This window comes from Salmo salar, chromosome ssa01 (genome assembly GCF_905237065.1).
Source record: "Salmo salar chromosome ssa01, Ssal_v3.1, whole genome shotgun sequence".
In the NCBI taxonomy this organism is placed as follows: Eukaryota; Metazoa; Chordata; class Actinopteri; order Salmoniformes; family Salmonidae; genus Salmo; species Salmo salar.
The window spans coordinates 42,322,324-42,335,792 of NC_059442.1; the positions used below are offsets into that span (position 1 = coordinate 42,322,324).

Genomic DNA, 13,469 nt, shown 5'->3' on the forward strand with positions numbered 1-13,469 from the left:
TGTGAGAGGACAGAAGCACAAACACATTTTGCTGGAGAAGGCCTGAACCAGATACATACGCATCCCAAGCTTACCCCAAACTATTAGAATTATCTTGTGGTAGAGCCATGAACTTGAATGATACTAACTTGAACTATACTTTATATCCTATCCACTGTAAGGCCTCGATTCAATCCGATCGAGCGCTAACCTGTGTTGGCAGACATCCGCATAGCGGATGTTTTGGAGGTGTAACTGCGGTATGAGCTGACAAATACACTATTCATACAAAAGTATTTGGACACCCCTTCAAATTAGTGGATTTGGCTATTTCAGCCACACCCAATTGCTGACAGGTGTTAAAATCGATCAAACAGACATGCAATCTCCATAGACAAACATTGGCAGTAGAATGGCCTTACTGAAGAGCTCAGTGACTTTCAACCTGGCACCGTCATAGGATGCCACCTTTTCAACAAGTTTGTTTGACAAATTTCTGCCCTGCTAGAGCTGCCCTGGTCGACTGTAAGTGTTGTTATTGTGAAGTGGAAACATCTAGGATCAACAACGGCTCAGTCGCGAAGTGGTAGACTACACAAGCTCACAGAACGGGATCGGCAAGTCCTGAAGCGCGTAGCGTGTAAAAATTGTCTCACTACCGAACTGCACCTGGAACGTCAGCACAACAACTGTTTGTCGGGAGCTTCATGAAATGGGTTTCCATGGCCGAGCAGCTGCAAACAAACCTAAGATCACCATGCGCAATGCTAAGCGTCGCCTGGAGTGGTGTAAAGGTCGCCGACATTGGACTCTGGAGCAGCGAAAACACGTTCTCTGGAGTGATGAATCACACTTCACCATCTGGCAGTCCGACAGAGGAATCTGGGTTTGGCGGATGCAAGGACAATGCTACCTGCCCCAATGCATAAGGCCAACTGTAAAGTTTGGTGGAGGAGGAATAATGGTCTGGGGCTGTTTTTCATGTTTTGGGGAGGTCCCTTAGTTCCAGTGAAGGGAAATCTTAACGCTATGGCAAACAATGACATTCTAGACAATTCTGTGCTTCCAACTTCATGGCAACAGTTTGGGGAAGGCCCTTTCCTGTTTCAGCATGACAATGCCCTGTGCAAGTTCCATACAGAGATTGCGAGGTCCATACAGGCCTGCACAGGCCTGCACAGAGTCCTGACCTCACTCCCATTGAACACATTTGGATGATTTGGAACGTCGACCGTGAGCCAGGCCTAATCGCCCAACATCAGTGCCCGACCTCACTAACGCTCTTGTGGCTGAATGGAAGCAAGTCCCCACAGCAATGTTCCAACATCTAGTGGAAAGCCTTCCCAGAAGAGTGGAGGCTGTTATAGCAGCAAAGGGGTGACCAACTCCATATTAATGGCCATGATTTTGGAATGAGATGTAGATGAGTGGCTGCTCTTGTATGTCACAAACCACTCCCTTCCTTATTAGCACTACCAAGTTAGATGTTCAAAACGGCAATAGAAAGTTTACTCTAAGGCATGTTTTCATGTTCATTTGGATGGGGGATGTTTATCTGTCTAATTGAGGTGTAGACATTAGAATACTTGTAACGTGGCTGCGTAGGATTTGTCCGATTAGAAAGTTGGGTGGTTTCATTGCATCCAATGGCAGTGTCCGCGACAAGCTAAAGCAAGGAGCCACTTGTGGATTTGATTGTTCTAACACAGTTCTACCTCTTACACCGCCAAAACAACCCTTGTGCGGGTGTTGGCTAGCGCGGATCTGATCAAATGTAGCCCTCAGTCGAGTGAGTGCGATGGTACCTTCTTATATTACCCCAAATTATAAAAAGAATGTTACACGTTATGCGGTTAGTCCATCTATAGATGCTCTACAGACTCAATAACCTTTCCACTATCTACTAACCCTAGCTCTAACCCTAACCTTAACCCTTATCCTAACCCAAAACGTAACCGTAACCCTAACCATAACCTTAGCAAGAAGTTGCTTATCAGCAGATAGTTTGTTGATTGTATGGCCTTCTGTAGAGCATCTACAGATAGAAAATCTGGTCTATCCAAATAAAGTGTGACCTAAAATATAACTGGCAAAATGTGCTGCCTGAATTCCAAGCAAATCATTGCGTATCTACCTGTTAGAAGTCTTCTTCCCAGCAGCCTCCAGGTCGTGTTTGCGTCCCAGCATGCCCTCTTGCAGCACAGCCTTAGCACTGAGGGGTTCAGCGGGCAGGGTAGTGGCCCTGATCTCCCCCTCTCTGGGGGTCTGTCCAGACACAGAAGCATCCAGCAGCTCCAGAGAGCTAGCCTCATGCAAGCCAGCACCCTGCATCTCAGAGAGCATGGGCATCGTGGAGTCACCTGCTGTCCCCTCCAACTGACCTGAACTTGGCTCCACCACTGCTCCAGACGCAGGCTGGGAAAGGAGTGAGGGAGGGAATATGATATTTTATGTATAATCAATGTTAATGTACACATACATAAGGATATAACATTCTTATATACCATCCATACACAGAGAGAAAGGACAGAATAACTAAACAGGACAGATTGGGAATAATATTGTCATAGATGGTCATTTTGTCAGCATACATTAGCTCAGTACTAACCAGTGTCTGCTCTTCAATGGTGTAGAGCTGAGAAGAGTCCTCGGCGAACCCTGTGTCTTCTCTCCTGCTCTCCATCTGTGAGCGCTGCTGCTCCTCTGTTACAATCTGCTGCATCTCCTGCTGCTGCTTCCTCAACTCCAACAGCTCCAACTGAGAGAGAGACACAGACATAGAATGTAGTAATTTTCACCCACAAATAGAGGTAATGGGTAGATACACACACACTGCACTTGTTTATATGAAAAATGGGGACATCAGAAAAAAACTGCTAACGCACACACAATCCTATCCACAATATACCGTAGTAAGTCTCTCCAGTGCTGAGAAGCGCTCCTCCCAGGTGGCGGTGGACTTCTCAAAGGCTTCATGTCTCTTCAGCAGTTTCTCCACCTCGTCTACCGTCTGTCCCAAGTCCTTGCTGGCCACATATGGCTCCTGAGCCACTAGCCACGACTCCGCCACTGAGGCATCCCGTGCAAACTGGCACACCTCCAACACTGGGACATAACACAAGAGAAGACAAATGTGTAAGTATGCTATTTGGACCCAGGCCTTGTGTTTTTGTGTTCACTCGGATCTATAATACAGTATCAGGAAGGGGGGTGGAAAAGGGAGGGTCGTTGTTGTTGCTTTACTCACAGAGCCTGAGCCAGTCCCACCGGTCCTCCCACTTGATCATCATTTCCTTCCTCTTCTCCCTCTGCTGGCTCAGCTTAATACTTATCTGACAGAAAATGAGGATGACAGCAACAGATGAATTCAGTTTTCAAATGAGGTAGAGTCACAAGGTAAGGAAATAGCCACATATCTGAAAGAATTTAGTGTAGCCCCAGGCTCTTCCCCAATTCAACTTTACTTGATTGCTTGCATACGCTCTCCTCGCCTTCATCTCAAAACACATTGGAGGAGAAGATCTGAGGGAAGGGAGAGGCACGGAGATAGGATGCAAAGAATTGACATAGAGCCCTGGTGTTCCTCACCTCAACAGAGTCTTTGTGTTTGCGAGCCAGCAGAGCTTTGCCGTGCTCCTCACATTCAGAGAATTTGGGTCCACGCTGGTCGATCTCTGACATAATCCCTTGGTGGTATTTCATCAGCAGCTCGACTGATGACACGTCCCTGAGGGAGAGAGAGGTAGAAACAACATGTGATCATCTAGCTTTATCGCTCTCTCTCTCCATCCTCTATTCCTCCATCCCTCACCCTTCCTTTCTCCCTTCATCCCCTCACCCCTCCGTATCCCCAGTCCACTCTCTCCTCCGTTTCCTGTTGTTTAGTCATTTTGAAGATGTTTTTCTCTGCATATATTCAGTATGTGTGGTATACACCTTGTGACAATTAAACCCACAGCTGTTGTTGCAAATATATGGCTCCAACCAACAGAGCCATGTGACCCCCTTTCCTCCCTGTCCTGTTCACCTTAAACTCAGAACCAAGTTTCGCCTGCACTAGCTAGCTAGCATTTATGTTAACAGTCTGTCACATGAGATTACCGTGGTTTCTCCTGTGTCTCTATTTGTTGTATGGTGCTCTCCATCCATGCCATGAGGTCTCGAACCATGGTGAAGAAGCGGAACTTATCAGCTGTCTCCTCCAGGCGTTTCCTGCGGCCGTCACAGGCATCCAGCAAGGCTTTCCAGGCCTCCACCACCTCCTTCTCCTGGGTCTGGATCTCCACAGCCTGGTCCCCAGCGTACTGGGCATGCAGACGGACCGCTGTCTCCTGGAATTGCTGCACCTGGTGGGGGAGAAGGAGGGAGGTTGAGGTGGTGAACTTAGATATAGAATCTCTATGGTGGTAACTATGAGAGAAACCCATGTGAGAGCAAAATTACAAGATGATGTTATAATACTGTTACTGCCACAAATGGTTGTTTTATGGAATAGAATAGGGTTCTTAGAACACTCTCATCTGTGCGTAGTCTTCTGAGTTGGGCCTCTGGGGGCTTAATGCTGACAGTGGATTTACAATGCCTTTGGTGATAAAACCTAAAAGACCGCATTCCATAGCATGAGTTGGTGGGAGGTACCAGGGTGGAGATGGCTCGGTTGTGGATAATGATGAGGGGAACCTTGTTTTTGGGGCCAGACCCTGGTTCCCAAACAATGAGAACAGTCTTTACGATGATTAATTTCTTTCATATGAATAATAACCTTGTGACCCATTCCACACATCTGTTGTTTGACATGTAGATTAAGGGGGTGTATCTTGCCATTTAAAAGATTACATTACATTATTACATTATAGTCATTTAGCAGACGCTCTTATCCAGAGCGACTTACAGTAGTGAATGCATACATTTCATACATTTTCATAATTTTTTTTTATATATATATATTTTTTCTCTGTGCTGGCCCCCCGTGGGAATCAAACCCACAACCCTGGCATTGCAAACACCATGCTCTACCAACTGAGCTACAGCTGCCTTGAGATCATTGACAAGATCCTCCCCTGTAGTTCTGGGCTGATTCCTCACCGTTCTCATGATCATTGCAACTCCACAAGGTGAGATCTTGCATGGAGCCCCAGGCCGAGGGAGATTGACAGTTATTTTGTGTTTCTTCCATTTGCGAATAATCGCACCAACTGTTGTCACCTTCTCACCAAGCTGCTTGGCGATGGTCTTGCAGCCCATTCCAGCCTTGTGTAGGTCTACAATCTTGTCCCTGACATCCTTGAATAGCTCTTTGGTCTTGGCCATGGTGGAGAGTTTGGAATCTGATTGATTGATTGCTTCTGTGGACAGGTGTCTTTTATACAGGCAACAAACTGAGATCAGGAGCACCCCCTTTAAGACTGTGCTCCTAATCTCAGCTCGCTACCCATACAAAAGACACCTGGGAGACAGAAATCTTTCTGATTAAGAGGGGGTCAAATACCCATTCCCCTCCATCAAAATGCAAATCAATCCACAAAATTTTTTGACATGCGTTTGTCTGGACCTTCCCGTTGTTATTCTGTCCCCCACCGTTCAAACAAACCCACCATCAAAACCATAGACCGATCACCTCTCCGCCAGTGGGCAAACGCACAAAATCAGCAGGGGACCAAACACCCTCCTCCCCCACTGCAAATACAAGTTCAAAAACACTTGAAACAGACTATTTTGTACATCATTTAAACTATGAATTGTACTGTGTTATCATTAAGTTGTTCAGTCATGTTTCCTTACAGCAAAAACTACTGAAGAAAGCTGGGGTCTTGCTGGTTCAGGAGCAAAGCAACAAGGTGACAGAGAGGGAGAGCACCTTGAACGAGAGAGTACCACCGCTGAAACTCTCCGGCCTATCTGTGCAAGAGCTTCAGGTACACTTACATAACGCAAAGGCCCAACGTTCAAGTACCTATATAGTGCACTTCTATTGTCCAGGGTGTATATGGCTCTGGACACAGATAAGCAGTTACATGTTTTTGAAATATGTATTTCAATTTGTATTTCACTGGCCTGAACTACAATTCAATGTATTTTGTAACAAGATACAATATTTTTTAGATCTGTATTTTTATTTTGTAAAATACCAAATACTTTTCTATACCATTTTTTTTATAGTGGTTCACAATTTGTTGGCCCCCTTTTACCCTGCATTGGTACCAGAAGTCTGATGGTATTACGGTGTGATAAAAGTGTCTGGTAAATTACCAATATGTAAATATAAAAATGAACACTTGCAGGGAATTATTCTAATGAGCTCCTCCCCACGAAACAAGGCCAAAACGAATACCCAGTGTGCTTTGCAATTGTTTCTTTTTACATAAACATTTACATTTTGCTCATTTAGCAGACACTCTTCTCCAGAGTAACTTATAGTCAGTGCATTCAACTAAGGTAGATAAACAACCAAATCTCAAAACAAATCAAAGTACAAAAGATCTTTGTATCCTTTGTGTCTGGGCTCTCAATTAATCATCTAAGAGTGATTCGTCAACCAGCCATCGTAACTGCAGAGCACTCACATCATTCACTTGTGTGTGTGGTGTGACATGCTTTCCTTATTAATAAGTGAATAAAGATTTAGTTTAAGTATAACTCTGACTTGCGTGATGAGTTTGTCTTTCCTCATTTGATAATATAGAAATGAACCACGACACCCTCGATGTAGAATCCTTTCAATCCCATTTCCCATATTTTCTTTATGGTCCTTCGAGACGGATTCGAGCGACTCCAATCACGACTGGCGTTCAGTGTTATTGCAATGTGTTGTTACAGGGAGGCCAACAAGGTATACAAAAACAAATGCTGTCTTACAACTACTCACCTTGATATAACTTGAAATGTACATGGCTGTACACTATTGCCATCTCTAAATCAGCATAACACCTCTTAATATCTTAACGCTGCCTCTCCTGTCAACCTCTGAACTAAACTCCAGGCTTCCCAGGTAGTAAGGGGTTAAGGTGTACCTGTTTTCCCAGGGCGCTGATGTCCCTCTCGAAGGCGGCGTGCATCCTGTGGAAGGTATCTGCCTTGCTGAAGTCTTCTCCCAGGTCAGCAGGAATCTCATTATGTTTCTCCTGGATCTGAGCCACCAGCTCCTTCCCATCATCGAAGTACCTGAGAACCACCAGGGCATTCTGTTACAGCTGAGCACTCACTGTACCACCACTGTAGTATACAACTGTAATCTGTCAGAAGTCAGATCTCAACCGTCTATGAAAGGAAAAATGAAACGTCTTCACTGTCTGAAAAAATGACCAATTATTGTCTTGTGTTTGTCTTGTGTTTTTGAGCCTAGGCATACAAAGCCAAAAACTGTTAGTGGCATTAATGGACTATTTGCCAACCAGTTGTGTCCAGACTCACTTGAGCAGGTCATATGAGGCTTGTAGGAGCTGAGCGCGGGTGTCTATGAGTTCCAGCAGGTCAGCCCAGCTCTCATTGACGCTGTCCTTCCACTCGGCCATGGCAGAAGCCTCTGTGTGGCCCGCCTCAATCAGTTCGTCTATGGTCTGATTCACATAGTCCACACGCTCCTGCCCCACCGTCCCTGTCTCCCGGGCAAAGTCACGGAACTTGTCCCTCAGGAGCTGGACGGTTTAGATTTGGGGAGGGAAATGAAAAAGGAAATTGTTTTAAAAATACAAGTGCTCAATCATAAGAGCTCTCAACCTTGGATATACTCCATAAGAATACAGAACATTACAGAGAGAACCAATACAAGGTGTGACTTCACATTCGTGCTTGGACCATTTTCTATCCCTTCAGCCACCTAGAACGTTCCATTAACTCGTTCGTTTCCACCGTCGCTTTTCCAAGAACCCCATAGAAGCTCATAGAAACCCTCCAGAGGTCCTAGGCTGAGAATCCCTGGCTGAGAATCCCTGGCTGAGAATCCCTGGCTAAGAATCCCTGGCTGAGAATCCCTGGCTAAGAATCCCTGGCTGAGAATCCCTGCCCTCTGTATTTAGTATGTATTCCACCCTCACCGTGACATGGTCCAGGTCCTGTCCCATCTCCTGGGAGGAGGCCACCACATCCCTCTCAGCGATCAAGTGCTCCAGATCCTCCACCTCTCGACTCAGCAGGAAGTGATGATAGACATGGTCCAGCTTCCTCCTGCGGTCCTCTGCCAGGTCCTTCAGACCAGCGTACTGCTTATCTACCTGGCCCTGACGACGGATGACAGACTCACTATCGGGAGGGAGGGAGAGGGAGAGAAAAAGCGAGTGACTGACAAGATGAGACAAGTCATCATCATGCATCAACATGTATCATAGCTGTCTGATCTTTGTATGGTAAGGGACCCAATCGTAACCACACCCATCACTCTCAATCCTGTTACACAGTGAGGAACAAGAGACCAATCCTAAAAAGGAGGATTCTCCACATGTATGCAACATAGTCTTGCATAGTCTGAGGCCTACAGAGGAGGTAGTGATAGCTATACTGTAGTTCCCAAGGTAAGCTGACTGAACCCTAAATATCTAGGTTCCACTCACCCATCAGGGTGGTCCTCGTTGAGCATCTTCTGTGCGCGGTCAGCCAGCTTCTGGATGGAGTCTGAGTAGTCATCTACAGCCTCCTTCATGATCAGGTGACGCTTCAACATCAACATGGCACCCCGCTCGTCCTTAAGAGAGGTGGAGGGGGGGAGAAATGAACACTTTAAAGCCACAATCTTTTATATGTTTGTTCAGCCAAACAGCAGCCCCACCGCTTGGTTTACTATGGTGGATGGGATTGGATAAGTGTCACCACACTCGATTCACCAGTGGAGTTATGGTTGCAAGGACCGACAGTCCATAAGATCAACTTGATAGTTGTAAATATATTTGGAGCACAATGCCTTGGCCTTCTCATCAGCAATCATGTAGAGTTCCTGCTCTTCTATTCATACCTCATCTCTCCTCCCCTTTCCTCTCCTCCCCTCACCTCCTTACCTTGGCTTTCTCATCAGTGATCATGTAGAGCTCCTCCTCTCCTATCCAGGCCTCAGCTTCATCAGCATCGTTATAGTACTGTTGGGCCAGGTTAGATCCGTTCAGCCTGTCTCTCCTCTTAGCCATCTCATCCTGCATCCGAGACCACACCTCCTCCAGCTCCTTCACCTGGAATCAGAATATAGTGCTTTTCAGGGACACAATATATAACAAAAACAGTATCAGTAACAAACAATTTAAAAAACAAACCGTTGAAAACAAGCGAAAATGGGAAGAGGTGGAAGGAACAGAGGGTGAGGAGAAGGGACACTGGGTAGAAAACAAGAAGTGTGTACTGGCGTGTGCACGTGCAATCGTGAGCATGTGCACACCTGCTGTCCAATACGCTCAGCCTCCGGCCCGCCCGCCTCTGTCGCGGCCGACGCCATCCTCCGGCCACGCTCCAACACCTCATCCACCCGGGGCTGGTGTCCCTCGATCTCTCTCTGTAACGTCTGGTTCTTCTTCAAAAGCATTTGGACCACTTGGAGATTGTTGCCATGTTCATCTGACATCGCAAGGGGCAACCTCTCCTCGACCCAGAGCTATGATAGAGAGAGAAAAAGAGAGAGAACAGAACAGTGAAACACATAGTGTTCATGTCAGCATTTCTCTGAGGAAGCATTCTGACACGTTTCAGATGGAAACAACAACGCTGTAATGGTGCTGATAATAAGCTGAAAGGCATCCTCACAATTTCATCAGCCAGGTCCCTGTAGAACTGGTGCACGGCTTTGGCTGCCTCCAGCTTGCCCCTGCGCTGGGACAGGGGGTTGAGGAGCTGCTGGAAGTCCATCTGGATAGCTTGCTGCTCAGTCTCAAGCTGGTCCTCCCTGCTCCCGGCTAAGCCTCCGTGCTTCTCGACAGCCTTCTGGAGCTCTTCCAGCTCCCGCGCACGGCCACGCACCTGGTTCTCTGTTTGCTAGAAGGGGCGGGGGGGGGGGGGGTTAAAGTAGTGGCTGGGCGGAAGCCGAACCCCCCGGCTTATGGTCAGGAGTCTAGAGTGTTATTGTTCGATCAAACTCCGAAACTGGGGGAGGAACATTAGACAGACACACCCCTCCACACACACACCTGGTGCTTCTTGAGCAGGATGTTAGCGTTTGTGAGGTCCTTGACCTCATCGTCTCCCTGTAGCTCCTTCTGAAGCTCAGCCAGCCACTTCTTTATGTCGGCCAGACTCTGGTCAAAAAGCTCGGAGCGGTTAGCATCAAACAGCAGACGGGCCTTGTCCTCGGCAGTGGACTCTAGCTTGTCCCACAGCTCATGCAGCTTCGCCAGACGCTCTGTCACGATGGGCTCGAACTCAGGTTTGGCATCCATCAGCTCCTGACCCTCCTGTGGATGACAAGAAGGGACGGTGTTAGAAAGGTCACAGGAGAAACGTTCATACTTGTTATATAATCCATCAGCGTCTGTGGCACATGTATGATAAGTAATATGGGTGGGATGTACACCAGAAATAATTCAAGTAGGCTATATGATTACTGGGATAGACTAGTGTCATGTCCAGTGGGTGTACTTGTACATTAAGCTGCCTCACGATCCACAAACAGAAGATCATGCCTTTTGGGACATTCTGGCTCAGGGCAAGGCGACTTACTGTGTATATTATTATTTCAATCCAAAATCATAATGTTAAGTGAACAGAAACAGAAGCCAGTTAAGCTAGATGCCTTTGCGAAGAGCAGGGATGATGTTAAAACGTCACATGGACAATATTCTTACTTATTACACCATGTGGCATATAGCAAGGATGTGACCACAAGGACACATAGAAACTGATACTGTAGTGGAGCGAGCGTTCAGGCTCTGACAGCTCAGTGTAGCTATGTCACTTTGCACCTTGCACACACACACACGCACGCATCCACGCACACACACCAGGTCTATTTTGTTCAGCCAGTCTTTGTTGGAGGACAGCTCAGCCATGAAGGCCTGATGCTTCTTCCACTTGGTGTGAATGTTCCTGTCCCCGTCATACGACACATCCTGAGCCGTCAACATCTTCTCGTTTATCCACAGAGTGAGCTGGAGAGAGGGAGAGGACAGAGGGTATGGAGAGGAGGGGGAGAGGAGGAAGATGGACAGAGGGATTGAGAGGGGGAGAGGAGAGGATGGAGGGGTGGGGAGATGGAGATGAGAGGCGGATTGAGAAAGGATAGTTGGGAGGATGGGGAGAGGGAGTGGAGACGGAGAGGATGGGGAGAGGGAGAGGGAGAGGGAGTGGAGAGGGAGAGGATGGAACGAGGGAGTGGAGACAGAAAGGATGGGGAGAGGGAGTGGAGAGGGAGACGATGGAACGAGGGAGTGGAGAGGATAGAGAGAGGGAGTGGCGAGGTGGAGGACAGAGAGACGAAGATCAACACAGAGTCAGCACAGACAAGAACAGTAGTAAGAAGTAAGACAGGAACACATTTACTGTATCGTGTTACCAAAAAATGAATCAAATATCTTACATCCTGTGTGTTTTGCAGGAAGTGTTGAAGATCACGGTTATCCTTGAGTACCCCTGTAACCTTGTTGGCTTTGCCTTTGTTCTTGTGGTACCTGCAGATCGAAAACACACAGACACAACAGAACAACACGTTAGACTCAGTCCCATATCGCCAAGGTCGTGTTCATTAGGGCCCGCAACGAAAAATGTTTGAAAACATTTTGCAACAGACAACTAAAACGAGCATCTCTTATTCGAGTCCCTCCCTGTTTCAGTCCATCTTTCTCCGTTTGGTGCCTAATGAACATGACCCAGGTCCCGACAACAGAGACTGATGGTAGGGTGTAAACAACACATGCAATCTCCTCTACTGAACCGTTCCAGTTCCAGCCCCAGCGTCACACAGTAAAAGAGTCTTTACTAATGACCTTGCTTCCACAGCCCCCCCACCCCTCCTGATCTCTCAGTATAGCTATCACTACCTCCTCTGGGTTGAAGAACACTCTCTCTGCGATCAATACCCATCATAGCAGGCACCCGGCGCCCTCCAACCGTCTCCCTCCCAGCAGAGTAGAGTGAAGCCGGATGGGATGATAATGGCGTGTGTTAATGGGAGAAGGAGCTCCCTCCCTCCCTCGCCTCTCCCCCGCTCCACTAGAACAATGTTAACACTAATTATGTATTGCTGACCTAGCTGACTCAGAACGGCAGGCTAATAGCAAGCTGAACTACTGAACGGTATGTCTACGTCCCAAATGGCAACCCATTCTCTTTATAGTGCGTGAGTTTTAGCCAGGACACATCGGGCTCTATGTAGGAAGTACTGCACTGTGAAGGGAATGGGGGTGCCATTTGGGACACACCCTATGTGTTTCATGCTCCTCAAAGTGGCAGGATAATAGCTAGCTGGACTACAGTACGTGATTAACGCTCACTACTGAGGGAACAGACAAAACAAGTAAAGGTCAATAGGTCAGATAATGTGGAAGTTCATTACAATATGTACAGACAGATCCTCTTATAAACCCATGGCTGACATTAGAATTAATTGAATAAAAGAGAGCCATTTGTATTCATTTATAGTTCATAAACGAAGATGTTTTTTACGTCTTCTCAAAGAAAGCTGATGTCTTTTGGGTGGTGTTTTTGTTTTTCATTTTAATTACGCAACTATTAGACCAGAAAAAGATCCAAGACTAACCTGTCATGGATTAGGTCCATCTTATCTTGGACCCTGGGGGAGTAGAGGTTCCCCCTGTCAACCAATTTCTGTCCCCCCTCCAGCATGCTGGCGATCCTCTCTATGTTGGCGTCCATGGTGCAGACGAAGTCCTCGTGCTTCTTCAGGGCCTGCTCTGCTCCATCCAGGGTGTCAGGCTTGTCCGTGTGGGCCAGAGTGTACTCCTGAAGTAAAGAAGAAAAGAATCCACAACCATTACGTTAGGTGCTGACTAACAGAAGATAAACTACATCAATGTACTCTTGACCCACCACAGTCACATCACAGCACCTTTCAAATTGTTCACTTTCTGCTTTACAGTTTTTCGATTTCCATGAGGTTTTTAGCTCTATTCACATTCCACGTTTCAAGTTTTCACTTTATTATTGACTCTCCACAGTCACAAACATAGCTCAGCAACCGTCAAATAGTTCACTTTCTGCTTTACAGTTTCCGATTTTCATTGGGTTTTTAACTCTATTCATATTCCATGTTTAAATGTTCACTTTATTTGCCATGTGTAATGAATACATCGAAAATCATACTCACTCCAGCATTCACAGTAAATCCCACAATAAAAACACAATGCAAAGACAACAGGGAAATGCTATACTGTAGTAAAGGGAAAATCACAATATTATTTGTTTATCTTCTTATGTAAACCTATATTTCGCTAAGTAAGTAATTAGCAAGGTTTCCATCCAATTGGCGACAGATTTTCATGCGAATATTCGATAATCCACATAAAACAATATGCGTATTTTCCCACCAGAGATGTATTTCCATCAAATTTTATTTATTTTATTTC

At 46.4% G+C, this 13,469-nt stretch overlaps 1 protein-coding gene across 2 annotated transcripts in view; it reads right to left on the reverse strand.

The window, feature by feature from the left end:
- LOC106602627 (spectrin beta chain, erythrocytic) overlaps positions 1-13,469 on the reverse strand; it is a 52,659-nt gene that overhangs the window by 4,381 nt on the left and 34,809 nt on the right. For both annotated transcript variants that reach the window (XM_014195386.2, XM_014195383.2), the window contains exons 22-38: positions 12,644-12,846; positions 11,465-11,555; positions 10,890-11,036; positions 10,080-10,343; positions 9,700-9,927; positions 9,338-9,550; positions 8,967-9,134; positions 8,526-8,656; positions 8,013-8,217; positions 7,390-7,613; positions 6,990-7,140; positions 4,081-4,325; positions 3,568-3,706; positions 3,227-3,311; positions 2,888-3,084; positions 2,588-2,737; positions 2,114-2,394 (exon numbers count right to left, since the gene is read on the reverse strand). In XM_014195386.2, coding sequence (XP_014050861.1) covers positions 2,114-2,394; positions 2,588-2,737; positions 2,888-3,084; positions 3,227-3,311; positions 3,568-3,706; positions 4,081-4,325; positions 6,990-7,140; positions 7,390-7,613; positions 8,013-8,217; positions 8,526-8,656; positions 8,967-9,134; positions 9,338-9,550; positions 9,700-9,927; positions 10,080-10,343; positions 10,890-11,036; positions 11,465-11,555; positions 12,644-12,846 — 3,122 coding nt within the window. The remainder of the gene's footprint in view (positions 1-2,113; positions 2,395-2,587; positions 2,738-2,887; positions 3,085-3,226; positions 3,312-3,567; positions 3,707-4,080; positions 4,326-6,989; positions 7,141-7,389; positions 7,614-8,012; positions 8,218-8,525; positions 8,657-8,966; positions 9,135-9,337; positions 9,551-9,699; positions 9,928-10,079; positions 10,344-10,889; positions 11,037-11,464; positions 11,556-12,643; positions 12,847-13,469) is intronic.